We start from the raw sequence: 19,537 nt of genomic DNA, 5'->3' as shown, positions 1-19,537 counted from the left end.
AGACAGAGTCTCGCCCTATCGCCCAGGTTGGAGTGCAAATGGCACAGCCTCCACCTCCTGGGTTCAAGTGATTCTCCTGTCTCAGCCTCCTGAGTAGCTGGGATTACAGGCGCCTGCCACCAAACCCAGCTAATTTTTGTATTTTTAGTAGAGACGGGGTTTTGCCATGTTAGCCAGGTTGGTCTTAAACTCCTGACCTCAGGTGATCCACCCACCTTGGCCTCCCAAAGTGTGGGATTACAGGCGTGAGCCACCACAACCAGCCCGTACCTCCTCACTCTTAATGTCTGTATAGTACTCTATTATTTGGGTATGTAGCAACTTACTTAGCCAGACCCCCCTTTAAAAAAAAAAAAAAAAAGAGTCTCCCTCTGTCCCCCACACTGGAGTGCAGTGGTGCACTCACTGCAGCCATGACGTCCTGTGTTCAAGTGATCCTCCCACCTCAGCCTTTGGAGTAGCTGGGAGTGCAAGTGCACACTACACTAGGCTAAATTTTTTTTTTTTTTTTTTTTTTTTGAGACAGAGTCTAGCTTTGTCACCCAGGCTGGAGTGCCTTGGCACGATCTCGGCTCACTGCAACCTCTGCCTCCCGGGTTCAAGTGATTCTCCTGCCTAAGCCTCCCAAGTAGCTGGGATTACAGGTGTGCACCACCATGCCCAGCTCATTTTTTGTATTTTTAGTAGAGATGGGGTTTCACCATGATGGTCAAGCTGGTTTTGAACTCCTGGACCTCAAGTGATCCGCCCACCTCGGCCTCCCAAAGTGCTGGGATTCCAGGTGTTAGCCACTGCACCTGGCCACACTAGGCTAAGTTTTTAAATTATTTTTAGTAGAGACGGGGTCTTGCTGTATTGCTTAGGCTGGTCACTAACTCTTGGCCTCCAGCAGTCCTCCCAGCTCAGCCTTCCAAAGTGATTGTGATTAAAGGTATAAGCCACCACACCTGGCCGTTAGTCCTTTATTGACAGAAATTAGGATATTGCCCTTTGTTCTCTTCAGTTAAAAAGCTCTACACTACACACTATCTGTACAGACAATGTAGATGAAGCTGAATAGCTTTGAAGAATTAGCTTTAGGGAGAACATGGCATTAGAGCTAGGTATGGAAAGGTATTTAGCACAGGTTTTCATTTTATTTTTCCAGCTTTATTGAGGTACAGTTGGCAAAAAAACACATGTATTTAAGGTGTACAACATAGCAGAGGTTACTTTAAATCAACAGTTGTTAAAGTGATATGCTGACCACTGGGAGTCCTTTGGGGAGGTGTCTGTTAGTTAAGTCACAAAAGTCACAACTATTTTCTTTTTTTTTTTTTTTTGAGACGGAGTCTCGCTCTGTTACCCAGGCTGGAGTGTAGTGGCACAATCTCGGCTCACTGCAACACCCGCCTCCCAGGTTCAAGCGATTCTTCTGCCTCAGCCTCCCGAGTAGCTGGGATTATAGGCGCACACCACCATGCCCAGCTAATTTTTGTATTTATAGTAGAGACGGGCTTTCACCATCTTGGCCAGGCTGGTCTTGAGCTCCTGACCTCGTGATCCACCCACCTTGGCCTCCCAAAGTGCTGGGGTTACAGGCCTGAGCCACCGCGCCCAGCCAGGTCACAACTATTTTCATGGCAAATACTGTTAATACTGATTCTTATCACTTTGTTGACATTTAGCACTGGTGCAAACCCAAAGGTAGCTCAAACTTACTGGTTCCTTATCACTAATCAAGGCAGTGGTACTATACTGTACTAGTGATTATTGTATTTCTTTACCATTATGCACTCACTGTTTCTTTTAAAAAGAAAAAAGACTTTTTTTTAACCTCCTTGAATCTGAAACATTATTGTATTAATAGCCCTTAAATAGACATCTTTCAGTGAGGCAAAATGGGAAGTCCAGTGGTTGTCTCTGAGGAAAACACTTGTAGTTATTTGAATTGTGAGATAAACTAGCTGCTCTTCTTTTTTTATGGGACACTTTTTTCTTCAAAAAACTGCAGGCAGATAAGCTGTGGGTATTCAGACTTAGGTATTCGACAGATATCCTAAATGAATTGAGCCTCTCACTTTAAGGGAAAATGATGTTTTTGACAAAGATAAAATTGAAGCTTTGGAGCAAAAATGAGAACTTTGGAAAATAATTATTACCACCATGATCTTAGTTTTCTACTTTTTTATGACTATAAAAGTGTCTTGAGACAAACTTTTAAGGCATAAATTTTTGAAGTATTGTTAACCGTTTAGGGTTTTTTCCTAGAAAATGTACCTATTTATAGAGATAGTACATATGTACCATGATTGGGAGAAATAAGGTAATATTATTTAAATATTAGGAAATTATTTCACATAAGAGGGAATTCAGAGCTAAGGTGGTTTCTGGGTGGGTGAGTGGGTGGGTTAAGATCAGTTACTGCAGTACAAACAGTACTTGAAGTCTAATGTGGTTGACACCAGACTTTTACCTTCCAAAAGGATGGCAGCACTTCTTTGTTGCTTACTATTTGCCAGACTCTGCTAAATGCTTATTATATGTTAATTCATTTAATCCTTACAGCAACCTTGTGCATTATGTCTACTACTAATATCCGCCTTTTACAGATGAGAATCTGAGACCCAGGAAGATTTCAGAGTTTTGTCAAGGTGACAGAGTTTGGATTTAGGCAGTAAGCAGTCTGTCTCCATAGTTGGTGTTCCTAACAAGTCTGTTGTTTAAAAAGAGAAAATAAATACTAAAGGAAATGTTCTTTTTTTGTTTTGTTCTTTGATATGTCTTAATCCTGTGTTTTTGAATGAAAACTTTTTTGCATCCTACTTCACCATTTTTCCCAGTTATACAAATTTTAGATTACCAAAGCCAAAATGATGTACTTGAGAGTACAAGAGCACTAAAGCAGATTTTTGAATGTCAGAATCTCCATACTTTATTTTCACGTAACTGAGCAACCAGTGAGTAGAATGCCTACTCTCGTTTGGGAGCTGTGAATGGTGCCTTCCTGTTTATATGTTCATTTAGACCTCATAACAGCCTTTTGATGTGGATTTTCATATAGATGAGAAAATAAAGATTAGCTATTGTGTAAATCTCAAAATTAATGGGTTAGGGTGGAATTTCAAGTCTGCCTGGTTTTAGAGTTTATACGATTTGCATTACATCAAGCTCTTCTTCTAACAAGTGTTGAATGCCCAAAAGGTTAGTGTCTTGCCACCAGCTCAGGCAGCAGTTTTGGTGGTTTAGGGGTAATCATACTGAAAGACCAGTGAGAAAGGCATATCACTAGAGATGGATTCTCAGTTCATTAACTTTTCATTAGGAATACTTGACTACAGGCAGGAGTGTTTATAAAATTCATATTAGTGGGAGCAGGTTGAGTCTATCCCAAGAAGGGATCAGAAGTAGACGACCTGTCAATTTATGTGGTTCCTTAATTTTAATAGACTTAATTTTAAAGACAAAACATCATTGTAAATGTAGACTATCTTTGGAATAAGGCATCTGTTGGAAACTGGCTTGGGAGGAAAAATGTTATTTGAACCCCATCTCTTGGAAGTTTTTTCACAATCTAAGAGGTTAATTATACTACGGTGCAGTAGAGAGAAAAATCTCTTTTATCTCTAAAATCTCAAATTTCATGTAATTTACCTGTTGGTTAGGTTAAGGATTAGTGTCCTCTCTTCAGAGCCCATATCACATATTTAACTCTGGATTAGTAGGAGCTATTTACCAAAGAGTATTAGATACCAGCTTCCTGTGGCATTTTGCTGCTGAGTAAATGATTTCTTATCCTACTTAGTATTAGGGTGAATGCTGTATAAATGCATTAACTCTAATTCAGCAAATTAATCTTGGGTATTTTTTAAAATGTTGGCCATGATATCTTTAAAAGACAGTGGCTATCATGAAAAAACATACTTAAAAGTTAATGGTAGCAGGGCAAGCTATGATGGGGCCACTGCATTCCAGCCTGTGTGACAGAGCAAGACCTCATCTCTAAATAAAAATTTAAAAAATTAATGGGAGGGAAAAAAGTAAAACCATCCACATTTTGAAGTAAACTGAGGAAATACTGTGGATTTCTAAATGAGATTATATTTCAGGAATATTCAACAGATTAACATTTAGCCTTGATTTAGCTTGAGTGTAGGATGTTCTTGAATTTTGTTTGACCTGAAAACCCTTTAGATTTGGTTTAAAAACTTAATGTACTGTGATAATTGGAAAATTTTACAAGTTGAACCTTCAGTCAACCTAGCCCTTGTTTTACAGTTGGAGTTGGCTGGGCACGGTGGCTCACACCTGTAATCCCAGCACTTGGGGAGGCTGAGGCAGGTGGATCACGAGGTCAGGAGTTCAAGACTAGCCTGGCCAATGGGGTGAAACCCTGTCTACTAAAAATACAAAAATTAGCTGGGTGTGGTGGCATGTGCCTGCAGTCCCAGCTACTCAGGAGACTGAGGCAGAAGAATCACTTGAACCTGGGAGGCGGAGGTTGCAGTGAGCCAAGATCACACCACTGAACTCTAGCCTGGGTGACAGAGCGAGACTTCGTTCTAAATACAGTTGAAATTGTGACACTTAGTATATACTTCCTTATATTATGGTGTGCCCACTCCCTCCCCTTTTTACTTCAGACCTTATTTCAGTCATGATTGCTTTCATTGTACTGTTGTAGGTGAGCGAAATTTAGGAGGTTTATTTCTGTGTTGAGCAGGATATTCCCTGAAGTTGTTGCATATTTTGAAAGTAGCTATCAGCCCTTTCCTCCCTTCCATTCTCTATTTGGTGCACCTCCATGTTTTTTTCTGCTTTGTTGTAACTGCTGCTTTCTGATACGTGCTGCTTCCTTTTTCTTTTGTTCTTTTATTCATTTTTTTCTATTCTTCCTACATTTGGTTTTATCTTCTGGCTTCCAAATCTGGAAAACTTGGATTTGTTATTCTTTGGTCAGTTTGACAAAGCAGCATACTTAATTGCCTCTTTTATGTTACCGTTAACTTAATTCTGTGAACTCTGTCTTCCCTTAGAATTGAAAAAGACCACGTGTACAAAAATCCAGTTAGATAGTAGAAATAAGTTCTAGTATTCAGTAGTACAGTAGGGAAATTATAGTTAACATTTATTCTACCAAAGTAGCTAGAAAAATGGCAGTGCTCCTAACACAAATGAAAGATCAATGTTTGAGGCCACGTGCAGTGGCTTTACGCCTGTATTCCCAGCACTTTGGGAGGCTGAGGCGGGTGGATCACCTGAGGTCAGAAGTTCGAGACCAGCCTGGCCAACATGGCGAAACCCCATCGTTACTAAAAATACAAAAGTTAACGGGTGTGGTGGCACATGCCTGTAATCCCAGCTACTCAGGAGACCAAGGCAGGAGAAACGCTTGAACTCAGGAGGCAGAGGTTGCAGTGAGCTGACATTGTGCCACTGCACCCCAGCCTGGGCGCCAGAGCAAGACTCTGTCTCAAAAAAAAAAAAAAAAAAAAATCAATGTTTGAGATGATGGATATCCCAGTTACTCTGATTTGATCATTATATCTTATATGCATGTATCAATATCACATGCACCCCCAAAATATGCGCAACATTATGTCAATTAAAATTTTTTTTAAAAGAAACAGATGACATCTTATTTATGAATCCCCTCTACAAAATACCCAAGTTATCCTCTTTAGTTTCTTGTTTTACCTTTATGTGAAAAGAGGGAATTCACTGAGCAGGTGACCTGTTCCAGTACTGGACCACTCATAAGTTTTCTCATACTGAACAGAAATCTTCCCTCTTGCTAAATTTAATTGGTCTTGTCTCTTGGAGCCATTCATGTCCTGTTCTTTCCATTATCCTGACAGTTTCTAGTATACTCGCCATAACTTTGATTCCTGATTGTGGAATCACGTCCTTTCTAATAGGTATATCATCCCATTGAGGCTGAGAATATGTTCCTTTTTTTTTTTTTTTCTTTTTAAGACAGAGTTTCACTCTTGTTGCCCAGGCTGGAGTGCAACGGCGTGACCTCGGCTCACTGCAACCTCCACCTCCCGAGTTCGAGTGATTCTCCTGCCTCAGCCTCCTGAGTACCTGGGATTCCAGGCGTGTGCCACCACGCCTGGCTCATTTTTTGTATTTTTGGTAAAGACGAGGTTTTACCGTGTTGGCCAGGCTGGTCTCGAACTCCTGACCTCAGGTGATCCACCCGCCTTGGCCTCCCAAAGTGCTGGGATTATAGGCATGAGCCACCGTGCCTGGCAGAAAAACGTTCTTTTATAGTTAGCTTTTTTTGAGCCACAGTGTTAGCCCCTTTAAATTTAATCTTTAATCCAGTCTTGCTTGGTTTTTGGTTTTTAAATCTTAATTAGCTTATGTCATTGGACGATTTATTAGAAGTAGGCCATTTACGCCTTTCTCAACTCTTTTTTTTTTTATTGAGACGGAGTCTCACTGTGTCGCCCAGGCTGGAGTGCAGTGGCACGGTCTCAGCTCACTGCAAGCTCCGCCTCCCGGGTTCACGCTGTTCTCCTGCCTCAGCCTCCCCAGTAGCTGGGACTACAGGCGCCCGCCACCACGCCTGGCTAATTTTTTCTTTTTTTTATTAGAGACGGGGTTTCACCATGTTAGCCAGGATGGCCTCGATCTCCTGACCTCGTGATCCGCCTACCTCAGCCTCCCAAAGTGTTGGGATTACAGGCGTGAGCCACCACGCCCAGCCACCTTTCTCAACTCTTATGGTCAGCCTCTCACCAGAAACACTTGCCACTTGTTTGGTTCTTTTGGTCTATCATTAGGCCAGTAAGCAGCCTGACTGCTGTTTACCCAGCCCTCCTGTTACTTGTGGGTTCTAACAAATAGTTTTAAAGTTGTTTTATGGTTAACTCAGTGTTCAGCTTTGGGGAAAGAAGTGCTTAACTGCCGTTTTAATTCCCAGGGAACTACTTAGTTCAGCATATTACCCAGGTGCAAAGTTACTACCTACAAAAGATAGATTACTAATTTTAGTAGCATTTATCAACACCTTTCCTAAAAAATTAAAGTTTTTAGTACAGCTTTAAAATTTTACATCTTAAGTGATTGGTTCACTCTTAAGTAACTGCATGTGTTTAATGGCCTTCATCTCTGCCTACATAGAGGGGGTTAAAGTTACTGAAAAGTGAAGGACGTGATTAGGCAGTGTTACTCTTTTTGAGACAGTCTCACTGTCACCCTGTCCTAGAGTACAGTCGTACAATTCAATTATAGATCACTGCAGCCTCAAACTCCTGGACTCAGACGATCCTCCTGTCTCAGCCTTCCAAGTAGCTCGGACTGTAGGGGTGCGCCACCATACCTGGTTAACTTCTAGTTTTTTTGTAGAGGCAGGATCTCATGTTCACCGGGGTGGTCTCAAACTCCTGGTCTCAAGAAGTGATCCTCCCACCTCAGCCTCCCAAAGTGTTGGGATTACAGGAGTGAGCCACCGTGCCCTGCAATACTTGTTGTAAAGTGTATTGTAATGGAAGGAATGATAGCCTTGTCTCTATAGCTAGATTATGAAGTACCAGAATATTGTGCTTCCAGCTTCTAGCATGGTGTCTGGTGTTATTGTGATAATAAACATTTAATTGAGTGCTTACTCCTAAGTGCTTACCTGTATTTTTTCTCAACAATCTTAGAGGTCTCTGCCTTACAGGTGAGATAACTGAATCATTGAGATTAAGTAGTTCACACAGTGTATAGTGCTGTAATTCAAACCCAGACTCACCCCAAAGCCACTATGTTTATACCATCTCCCATAGTTGAATGACTAATACAATTCGTATAACAATGAAACTTTTGAAAACCCTGGTCATTTGTTTCTTAAAACCATTGTTTTTAAGTGGAAAGACAAACTTGACTATTTTAAATGCAATTATCTTCCACTGTTAGAGGCAGATCTCCACAGAGCAACCATAGGTGGTAAAAAGCATTGTATTCAAAGGACAAAACACTTGCAGCTAAGAGAACTTTGAATATGAAAGTATGAATGTGGTGTAAGACAGAGGTTGTTATCCTAACCAAAATGTTCTGATTTCTGGCCAGTAGTTTTATTTTTATTTTTTATTTATTTTGAGATGGAGCCTTGCTCTGTCATCCAGGCTGCAGTGCAGTGGTGCAACCTTGGCTCACTGCAACCTCTGCCTCTCGGGCTCAAGCAGTTCTCCTGCCTCAGCCTCCCGAGTAGCTGGGATTATAGGCGCCCGCCGCCACCATGCCTGGCTAATTTTTGTATTTTTAGTAGAGACAGGGTTTCACCATGTTGACGAGGCTCACCTCAAGTGATCCTGGCACCCCTAGCCTCCCAAAGTGCTGGGATTACTGGCATGAGCCACTGTGCCCGGCCTCAGGCCAGTATTTTTAAATATCAGTTAATAATTGCAGGAAACATCATTTCAGGTTGACTTTTCTCATCTTTAACCTCTTTATAGCACAGTGCAATCTGGCCCTGCTGCCATTTCATCTGGGTTATCTGTAGCTTGAGTTGTAAAAAAAAAAAAAAAAAAAAAAGTTGGGGGAAGAAGTTGGGTTAAAACTGTTCACCTACCCACCATTGGAACATAATGGGTAAACACAAAGTTGGAGTTAGTATTTAAAAGCATTTTTCAAATTTATATTTTGCATATAAGTAGGTGCTATATAAACTGATACTTTTTTTTTGTAAGAATGGATTTGGAATTTAGCTCAGCTGAAAATTGACTTCACCTTGATTCTCAGAGTGTACTTGAACTTTAAAGGAAGTGGGGTAGTGAGAATGGGTGGTTGGGGTTTTTTTGTTTGTTTTAATGTTTACCTAATTCTACTACTAGACTTATTTTTCTCCCCCTTAACTGAAAAGAAAAAAATTACACATTTATGGAGACTTCTTCCCATCCCCAACACAATGATCTAATTTTTTTGCTTTAAAATCAATTAAAGAGTGTAATTTTAAAAATCCTGATCAAATGACTCAGGTTGTAATAGTAGTTTTAGACAGAATTTTATAGGATGATGTTTTAATTTTATCTGTTGTCTGGGATGATCTGTAATCATGTATCTTACAAGCCGAAAATGACTTCAGTGAGATTAAAGGTCTGCTCTTTAAGATCTGTAAGTCTCCTACCACTGTCTTTAGGAAAAATAAAACTTTTGTTTTGAACAGTTTTTTTATGTGTTGTGAGGTTTGCTTGAATTGTGTTCTTATAAATGAAGTTTATTTTGTTCTTCTTTCTCTGGCATGGACTCCTTAAGTGTCTTACATTATTGGTTTCTGCTTTAGTCATTTCTCCAGAGTCCCAAAAGGTTCATCCCATATGTTCTATTTTCATGTCATGACCACATGAAACTTCAGATGGAAAGCTTGCCAGCTCATTAGAAAATGTTCCTAAATATGAACGGTCATGCTTCACATTCATTGAAGTCAGCATGTGAATAGATAACATTGTTAGGGACCAATATTCAATTGTATTGTCCTCAAATAATAAACTGAACACTTAACTTCAAACTTAAAGTATTGCTGCCCAAAGCATTCTGCTTTAAACCACAAATGCATGTGCCAGCTGCATTCACAATTGTATTGACAGTGACTGGGCGTTAAAGTTTTATAACTTAGGCTATAGCTTGTTCTTTAAGAAATGCAAGTTCTTTCACTTCTGTAAATGTTTTATTCTCACTATGTCTGTTTCTTTTCTTCTTAAGTCTCTTTTGGAAAAGTTCTTGATCCCCAATGCTTCACAAGCAGAGAGCAAAGTCTTCTATTTGAAAATGAAAGGAGATTACTACCGTTACTTGGCTGAGGTTGCCGCTGGTGATGACAAGAAAGGTATGCTGTTTTTAAACCTGTTGGTTGAACTTGTATAAGATAACATACTGAGGAAGAGTCTCTGAAGCTTACATAATGTCTTGTTTTGAATTGCTTAGAGTGCCGAATAAGGAGTAGCAGTGGTCTTTGTGTCCTGAGAATACATATCTACTGCCTCATACTGCTATTCTAAAATAAATGCTTTCTGAAAAGCCAATTTTGTGTACAGGAATGTTTTTTCAAGATTTTAAGAAAAGTGACCAGCCTGAGCAACATCTCTCTCTACAAAAAATATTTTGAAAATTAGCTGGGCATGGTGGTGCAAGCCTTTGAAAGGTCCCAGCTAATCTGGAGGCTGAGGTGGGAGGATTGCTTGGGTGTGGGAGGTCAAAACTAGTTAATTTTTAAAAAAATATAACAATAATGAGATTATAAAGTTGTTTTTTTGTTTTGTTTTTTTTTTTGAGACGGAGTCTCGCTCTGTCGCCCAGGCTGGAGTGCAGTGGCGCAGTCTTGGCTCACTGCAAGCTCCGCCACCCAGGTTCACGCCATTCTCCTGCCTCAGCCTCTCCGAGTAGCTGGGACTACAGGCGCCTGCCACCACGCCCGGCTAATTTTTTGTATTTTTAGTAGAGACGGAGTTTCACCGTGGTCTCGATCTCCTGACCTCGTGATCCGCCCGCCTCGGCCTCCCAAAGTGCTGGGATTATAAGCATGAGCCACCGTGCCCGGCCCTATAAAGTTGTTTTATCTTGACATTGACCAATGGCTAGTGTGTACCAGGAGAAACCTCCCTTAAAAAAAAAAAAAGGACCTTGTTCAATTAACAAATATTAAGCTGTTACAGGTTAGTATTTCAAAGGATATGTGAGATATTAAAGGTTTGGTTTGAGGGGTGAAGATATAATGCACACTTTATCTTAGTACATTTTGGCGTGTCTTATCCAGGGATTGTGGATCAGTCACAACAAGCATACCAAGAAGCTTTTGAAATCAGCAAAAAGGAAATGCAACCAACACATCCTATCAGACTGGGTCTGGCCCTTAACTTCTCTGTGTTCTATTATGAGATACTGAACTCCCCAGAGAAAGCCTGCTCTCTTGCAAAGACAGTATGTATTTTACCTGTTATGTAGAAATTTAGCAGTCTTTATTATTTGAGCACTGAAATGTAATGTACTATTTTTAAATCATAGGCTTTTGATGAAGCCATTGCTGAACTTGATACATTAAGTGAAGAGTCATACAAAGACAGCACGCTAATAATGCAATTACTGAGAGACAACTTGACAGTAAGTACATAAAACAGCATCATTAGTGATGAATGTGGTTGAAGAGGTTATGTTTTACTCTAAGGAATTTTTTTTTATTAAATAAATCTTTTTAAAATTTTTTCTCAACACAATTCATAGGCTCTCATAAATATATCTTAGCTACTGTTAAAGTCCTATGAAGGAAAATTACAGAAACTGAAATATTAGACTAAGAACTAAAAAATACACACATTGATGAGTTACCTGTCTTGTTAAAATTTGTTAGTATCAAAAGTGTGCTGAGACTCTACATGTTTTATTTCCTTTAAGAATGATTTTCTTGCCCATCAGGTTGCCTCCGTATTTGTAAAGATAATGGTAGGGAATTAATAACTTGAGTTACAAAATCTCAGGTATCTACAGAATCCAAGTGGAAGTCTATTTTGCCTAGCTTCTTACTTTAAATGACTTAATATGAAAGGTCGTGATTGTCCTTGGGATACTGCAGACGTATAAAAAGAAACAGTGTCACTATCACACCAGGAACATCAACAGTAATTCCCTAATAATGTTTGAATATCTAAATAATACTTGAATTCCAACTGTCTCTTTTTTTAAGTTATTTGAATTGGGATTCAAATTCAGTCCACAATGCAGTTGATTTGTATGTCTCGTTAGTTTCTTAGGTCTTCTCATTCTTCTTCAGATAATACTAGATTTGAAATTTTGAGGCTTAGGTGAAAAAATTATCAAGCATTTGTTGTGTGTCAGGTAAAGAGGTAGGAATTGCAGATCGTAATCTAGGTATTACTGTTTTTTTGTTAAGACTTTCAGGGCCATTTCTCTTGAGGACTATGTAACCTCATTTTATACATTTCTCTTCCAACTTTATTCTAGTCCACTGCCATTTTCTGTAAACCAGTTCTATATGATAGTGCTGAAAATCTTGAAGAGTTTTTTGAATAGTATTGTATATTTGTTTATTAAACCTAAAATTATTAGCACAATTTGGAGCTATCTATAAACTTTTCTGATACTTGAGTCAAGATAATAAGCCACAGTAAAGAATGAAAGAATCTTTATATCAAACATAAGAAGCACTTTGTTAACTAACTTTAGTATTAAGGATTTTTCTTTTCTAGTTTGAAGTGATGACATTTTTAAAGTGATGACTTTGAGACCTAGATACTGTGTTTTGTTCACATCACTTTTTGAGAGACCCTGATCTACTGTCTGCTTCCAACTGAATTTTGCTATCAGTATAGCATGAAGAGCGCATATTGCAATAAGAAAACCAGGGTTGGCCAGGCATGGTGGCTCATGCCTGTAATCCCAGCACTTTGGGAGGCCGAGGCGGGCGGATCACGAGGTCAGGAGTTCAGGAACAGCCTGGCTAAGATGGTGAAACCCCATCTCTACTAAAAATACAAAAATTAGCCGGGCACGGTGGCGGGCACCTGTAATCCCAGCTACGCGGGAGGCTGAGGAAGAGAATTGCTTGAACCCGGGAAGCAGAGGTTGCAGTGAGCTGAGATCACACCACTACACTCCAGCCTAGGCAAAAGAGCAAGACTCTATCTCAAAAAAAAAAAAAAAAGAAAACCAGGGTTTTTATTCTAATTCTGTCACTACTTGTATGTCTTCTCTGAGCCTTCTTAGTGTCAGTTGTCACCATTATAGGTTGATTGGAACATTTATCTGTCAAGAAATTATCCCAGAACTTAATATTTCATTCTGAATTTGGTTGACCAAGACTGTCAACACATTACTCTAGAAAAAGAATATTTTGTATCAAATTTGCATGTTTATACAGAAAATTCAAGAATCCTTGAAAGAACAGGAAAGAGACATTAGAAACAATTTCATCTTGCATTTACAAAACCCCTTGTTTGACAGGAGGAGCACACAGTTTCTAAGAGGTCATTTGGCTATCTGTATGACCCTGGAAGTAGCCTCCTTTCCAGGCCAGAGATACATTTGCTTTGTAGATAAATGAAGCTAATGGATGATTTGGGGAATATAAAAATAATAATTAGTGTATTTTCCCCTTCCCCTCAGTTTTCATGTGTAAGTCATATAAAATTTAAGATTGTCTTGAATCCTTTTGTAATTACCTCTGAAAATCACTACAGAGTGGTTAAGACTTCAACATTTTTAACATTGGAGCCGGTGGAATAAATAGAGTTCATAACCCTACCACTTATGTGACAGCTTTCATTTTTACCTGTTAAAAGATTTGGTTCTGGTTTTTGTCCATTTATTTTGAATCATATGATAGGTTAGTGCAAAAGTAATTGAGGGTTTTGCCATTTAAAGTAATGGCAAGAGCCGCGATTACTTTTGCACCAACCTGATAAATAAACAGAGGTTTTTCTAAGCTTAAAGTGTTAGAAAAGCTAGATTTGTAGTTTAGCTCAGAGTTGAGGCTGGTTCTTGAATTTCATGGAGTATAGGATTCTGTTTGGAGTGTGAGTCACTTTAAGATCTACCAGAGGAGAGCAGTCAACCCTAGCTCCTTCAGCGTGGGCCAAATTAGATGCTTCTGGTATAGTTGCACTCACCTTGGATGTCCATCTTTCATATTGGGGCTCTTTAGGTTCTGACACCTATTGATGCTTAGTTTTTAAAAAATAATTTAGGGCCTGGGCACAGTGGCTCACGCCTGTAATCTCACCACTTTGGGAGGCCGAGGTGGGTGGATCACGAGATCAGATCAAGACCATCTTGGCCAACATGGTGAAACCCCGTCTCTCCTAAAAATACAAAAATTAGCTGGGCGTGATGGCACACACCTGTAGTCCCAGCTACTCGGGAGGCTGTGGCAGGAGAATCGCTTGAACCTGGGAGGTGGAGGGTTCATTGAGCCAAGATCACGCCACTGTCCTCCAGCCTGGTGACAGAGCGAGACTCCATCTCAAAAAAAAAAAAATATATATATATATATATATATATACACACATACACACACACATATATATATATATATATTTTTTTTCCTGCTTTCTCTTCACCTTCTATGGATAACCAAAACTTTCCTGTATCTAAAGATTATTTGAAGGCAACTCTGTGGTGTACTTACCCTGCTTATATAGTGGTTACAGAGAAAGTAAATGTGTGTATTGAGATGTTTTTGTATCTTGAAGCTAAGTGATGCTGCTGCCTTTTTAAGAATGCTTTCCAACTAAAACATTCGGGTATCTTGGCATATATATGAAAACGCCCCCCCATCCCATTGAAACTTGCTGAAAAATCTTTCCTTCTTTTACCAGTTGTGGACATCGGATACCCAAGGAGACGAAGCTGAAGCAGGAGAAGGAGGGGAAAATTAACCGGCCTTCCAACTTTTGTCTGCCTCATTCTAAAATTTACACAGTAGACCATTTGTCATCCATGCTGTCCCACAAATAGTTTTTTGTTTACGATTTATGACAGGTTTATGTTACTTCTATTTGAATTTCTATATTTCCCATGTGGTTTTTATGTTTAATATTAGGGGAGTAGAGCCAGTTAACATTTAGGGAGTTGTCTGTTTTCATCTTGAGGTGGCCAATATGGGGATGTGGAATTTTTATACAAGTTATAAATGTTTGGCATAGTACTTTTGGTACATTGTGGCTTCACAAGGGCCAGTGTAAAACTGCTTCCATGTCTAAGCAAAGAAAACTGCCTACATATTGGTTTGTCCTGGTGGGGAATAAAAGGGATCATTGGTTCCAGTCACAGGTGTAGTAATTGTGGGTACTTTAGGGTTTGGAGCACTTACAAGGCTGTGGTAGAAACATACCCCATGGATACCACATATTAAACCATGTATATCTGTGGAATACTCAATCTCAATGTGCACACCTTTGACTACAGCTGCAGAAGTGTTCCTTTAGACAAAGTTGTGACCCATTTTACTCTGGATAAGGGCAGAAACGGTTCACATTCCATTATTTGTAAAGTTACCTGCTGTTAGCTTTCATTATTTTTGCTACACTCATTTTATTTGTATTTAAATGTTTTAGGCAACCTAAGAACAAATGTAAAAGTAAAGATGCAGGAAAAATGAATTGCTTGGTATTCATACTTCATGTATATCAAGCACAGCAGTAAAACAAAAACCCCAGGATTTTCTTTTGTGATTTTTTTTTTTTTTTTTTTTTTTTTTTTGAGCTGTAAAAATAGTTAACAGGGAAATAGAGATGATGGCTAGCTTTGTTTAATGTCTTATGAAATTTTCATGAACAATCCAAGCATAATTGTTAAGAACACGTGTATTAAATTCATGTAAGTGGAATAAAAGTTTTATGAATGGACTTTTCAACTACTTTCTCTACAGCTTTTCATGTAAATTAGTCTTGGTTCTGAAACTTCTCTAAAGGAAATTGTACATTTTTTGAAATTTATTCCTTATTCCCTCTTGGCAGCTAATGGGCTCTTACCAAGTTTAAACACAAAATTTATCATAACAACAAAAATACTACTAATATAACTACTGTTTCCATGTCCCATGATCCCCTCTCTTCCTCCCCACCCTGAAAAAAATGAGTTCCTATTTTTTCTGGGAGAGGGGGAGATTGATTAGAAAAAAATGTAGTATGTTCCATTTAAAATTTTGGCATATGGCATTTTCTAACTTAGGAAGCCACAATGTTCTTGGCCCATCATGACATTGGATAGCATTAACGATAAGTTTTGTGCTTCCAAATCACTTTTTGGTTTTTAAAAATTTCTTGATACTCTTACAGCCTGCCTTCAATTTTGATCCTTTATTCTTTCTATTATTTGTCAGGTGCACAAGATTACCTTCCTTTTTTAGCCTTCTGTCTTGTCACCAACCATTCTTACTTGGTGGCCATGTACTTGGAAAAAGGCCGCATGATCTTTCTGGCTCCACTCAGTGTCTAAGGCACCCTGCTTCCTTTGCTTGCATCCCACAGACTATTTCCCTCATCCTATTTACTGCAGCAAATCTCTCCTTAGTTGATGAGATTGTGTTTATCTCCCTTTAAAACCCTACCTATCCTGAATGGTCTGTCATTGTCTGCCTTTAAAATCCTTCCTCTTTCTTCCTCCTCTGTTCTCTAAATAATGATGGGGCTAAGTTATACCCAAAGCTCACTTTACAAAATATTTCCTCAGTACTTTGCAGAAAACACCAAACAAAAATGCCATTTTAAAAGAGGTGTATTTTTTCTTTTAGAATGTAAGCTCCTCAAGAGCAGGGACAATGTTTTCTGTATGTTCTATTGTGCCTAGTACACTGTAAATGCTTAATAAATATTGATGATGGGAGGCAGTGAGTCTTGGTGATAAGGGTGAGAAACTGAAATCCCAAACACTGTTTTGTTGCTTGTTTTATGATGACCTCAGATTAAATTGGGAAATATTGGCCCTTTTGAATAATTGTCCCAAATATTACATTCAAATAAAAGTGCAATGGAGACCTTGGGGTCTTTATTTCCAGGAGAAAAGATACCTTCTGCATCTAGGGCAACAATCCTTTTCCCTCACAGCTCTTTCTTTTACCTCACTTACTGATTTCTCCTGACCCTCAAGTCAAGGAGGTAAAAAGATCATATATCTATATATTTTTAAGTAATCATATTTTATAGCTAAGGGATGTCAAGCTAAACTGAAGAGATGGAATTTTTTTTTTTTGGAGACAAGAGTCTTGCTCTGTCACCGAGGCTTGAGTGAAGTGGTGCGATCTCGGCTGAGTGCAACCTCCACCTCCTGGGTTCAAGCAATTCTCCTGCCTCAGCCTCCCGAGTAGCTGGGATTACAGGTGCCTGCCACCATACCCGGCTAACTTTTGTGTTTTTAGTAGAGACAGTGTTTCACCATGTTGTCCGGGCTGGTCTTGAATTCCCGACCTCAGGCAATCCGCCCGTCTCAACCTCCCAAAGTGCTGGGATTACAGGCATAAGCCACCACACCCAGTAGAGATGTGATATTATTCAAGTAAATAAAACCTGAAACTTGGCACATTTGCCTATTTAATGTGCATCAGTCATCTGAATTAGGTTGATCCTGGAATAATGAAAACACTTAAGTAGTATTAACTAATGTTTTCTACATAGTTCCCAATAGATTAAGGAAAATTTCCAACCTGAGATTCTTTGTCTTGGAATTTGAATAATGTGTTTGTAACTAGCTCCTTGATTGTCCTAAATCCAGGCCTTATGTCTGCTTACGGCAGTTTAACATCCTAGTGCCAGGAAATTGGAAAATCCAATGATTTTTTGTGTGTAAAGTATTGGAATTTTTTTGTTTGTTTCTAAGACAGTCTCAACTCGCCCATGCTGGGGTGCAGTGGCACAATCTTGGCTCACTGCAACCTTCGCCTCCCAGGCTCAAGTGATTCTCCTGCCTCAGCCTCGCAAGTAGCTGCGACTGCAGGCACGTGCCACCACACCTGGCTAATTTTTGTATTTTTAGTAGAGACAGGGTTTCACTGTGTTAGCCATGATGGTCTATGGTCTCGCTCTCCTGACCTTGTGATCCGCCCACCTCGGCCTCCCAAAGTGCTGGGATTACAGGCGTGAGCCACTGTGCCCATCCTGGTATGTCTTTTTTAAATTGGCCACTTGAGAGTTATCCTTCAGAAAGTGGAGCAGCAGTGTTACTAGTAAAAACGATGGGCTTTCCTGCAGCTCTGGCTTATGGTCTTTGTTTTTCCAGTTAACAGCTGTTCCTTAATGCTGTTATAGGGGATGGGGGGAGTAAGAGAATATGTCCAGTGGCTTAATTTTAGGGCTCAATTTGTTTATTATGTTTTTCCTGCAAAATAGTCACCAGTCTCGTCATGGCTCAATGCATATTTTAAAATGAGTCAAAGCCAATTTGGAAGCTGCTATCAGGTTATTTGTAGTCGGGTTTCAAATGGAGAGTGAAACTGAGTGACTTTGAAAACTATCTGGTGCTCTATGCTCAATGATGGTCTTCCACATTCCTCTAGGGAAAGGTCAAGAAATAAATTTGGCTTTATTGTATTCTGTCATTTACCACATAGGAAATACTATGGTAGAACTGAAATATGTACAATATTAAAGTGGTGGCTAAGAGTGGACACTTGGAAAACAGACTTGGATTCTTTTCTAAGTGTGAAACTAATTAAATAACTTTTATGTGACTTGTAGCAGTCACAATCTCCTTGATTGATTCTAGATCCTTTTCAAAGTGGAGAGACCTGAATATAGATTGTAACAGGATGTCCAACCTTGCCAGACAAGCAAGCATATATGTCTCTGGGATGCAGAAACAGTTACAAGTTAATATATTTAAGCATAATGTTAGCCAATCCTAGATGATACCAGAGATGTGAATATTTGATCATATTTGAGTTCATTCCTTGAAAGCCCAAACCTAACTGGTCTTAATTACTTCTTAGTATTCCGAATTTTAGAATTTAAAACCTATGAATTTTCAGTTGGTGCTTACATTTTCTAACATTGGATGTTTGCTTTGGCCAGGTGCTGTTCTGTGTGTTTTCTTACAAAGGCTTAGAGATTCTGGCCGGGCGCGGTGGCTCACGCCTATAATCCCAGCACTTTGGGAGGCTGAGGCGGGTGGATCACCTGAGGTCGGGTGTTTGAGACCATCCTGGCCAACATGGTGAAACCCCATCTCTACTAAAAATACAAAAAATTAGCCGGGCATGGTGGCGCATGCCTGTAATCCCAGCTACTCGGGAGGCTGAGGCAGGAGAATCGCTTGAACCCGGGAGGCAGAGGTTGCAGTGAGCCGAGATCACACCGTTGCACTCCAGCCTGGGCAACAAGAGCAAAACTCTGTCTCCAAAAAAAAAAAAAAAAAGCGGGGGGGGGGTGGGGGTGCTTAGAGATTCATGTTTGAGTGAAGACTTGCAGAATGGGACCCAAATGGATATATAGCATGATCAAGATGTGGGGAATTAAGAACTTAACATGTGCTTGTAGGTTTGGGGGCCATGTGGGAGTATAAAAAGAAATAGGTTATGTCTAGACTCCCGAGGGGAACTTGTTTTAAATGCCTATTCTCAGCACTCAGTTTCAAGAATTCTGAATATTTAGGTTGGAGCCCAGGAATATGCATTTTCTTAGCCAAAACTCCCATGGTCATTAATGATGCAGTTGTCCATACAGCTGATGTTTGTAGGGGGAGGAGAAACACAGATAGGAAAAATGCAAGACTACATTTCAAGCCAAAAAACAAAAAGGCTTTTTTTTTTTTTCTAAGAGGGATCTCACTTTGTTACCCAGGCTAGTCTCAAACTCTTGGCCTCACGCAGTCCTACCTCAATCTCCCAAGTAGCTGAGATTACAGGTGTGAGCCACCACACCTGGCCAAAACAAAAAGGCTACTTGTAGAATAAAATGTTTGAATCTGCTTAGCAGATCATGTTTCCCAAAGTAAGAGATTAAAGATAGAGGTTATTTATCAGAACAAATTTTTCACATTAATTACCCTGACTTAGTTTAGGAACAGACGCCATTTAGAACTTTTACTGTGTTGAGGGAAAGGTTGTACACACACATATAAAATG

General features: G+C 39.5%; 1 protein-coding gene across 4 annotated transcripts in view; it reads left to right on the top strand.

Moving 5' to 3' along the window:
• Window positions 1-14,452, top strand: part of YWHAZ (tyrosine 3-monooxygenase/tryptophan 5-monooxygenase activation protein zeta) — a 32,742-nt gene extending 18,290 nt beyond the window's left edge. For all 4 annotated transcript variants that reach the window (XM_032760140.2, XM_032760138.2, XM_032760142.2 and 1 more), the window contains exons 3-6: window positions 9,673-9,796; window positions 10,724-10,887; window positions 10,972-11,067; window positions 14,298-14,452. In XM_032760140.2, coding sequence (XP_032616031.1) covers window positions 9,673-9,796; window positions 10,724-10,887; window positions 10,972-11,067; window positions 14,298-14,357 — 444 coding nt within the window. In that variant the 3' untranslated portion in view covers window positions 14,358-14,452. The remainder of the gene's footprint in view (window positions 1-9,672; window positions 9,797-10,723; window positions 10,888-10,971; window positions 11,068-14,297) is intronic.
• The last annotated feature ends 5,085 nt before the right edge of the window (window positions 14,453-19,537 follow it).

This window comes from Hylobates moloch, unplaced genomic scaffold (assembly GCF_009828535.3).
Source record: "Hylobates moloch isolate HMO894 unplaced genomic scaffold, HMol_V3 SCAFFOLD_9, whole genome shotgun sequence".
In the NCBI taxonomy this organism is placed as follows: domain Eukaryota; kingdom Metazoa; phylum Chordata; class Mammalia; order Primates; family Hylobatidae; genus Hylobates; species Hylobates moloch.
This window is presented reverse-complemented; position numbering and strand designations above follow the sequence as displayed.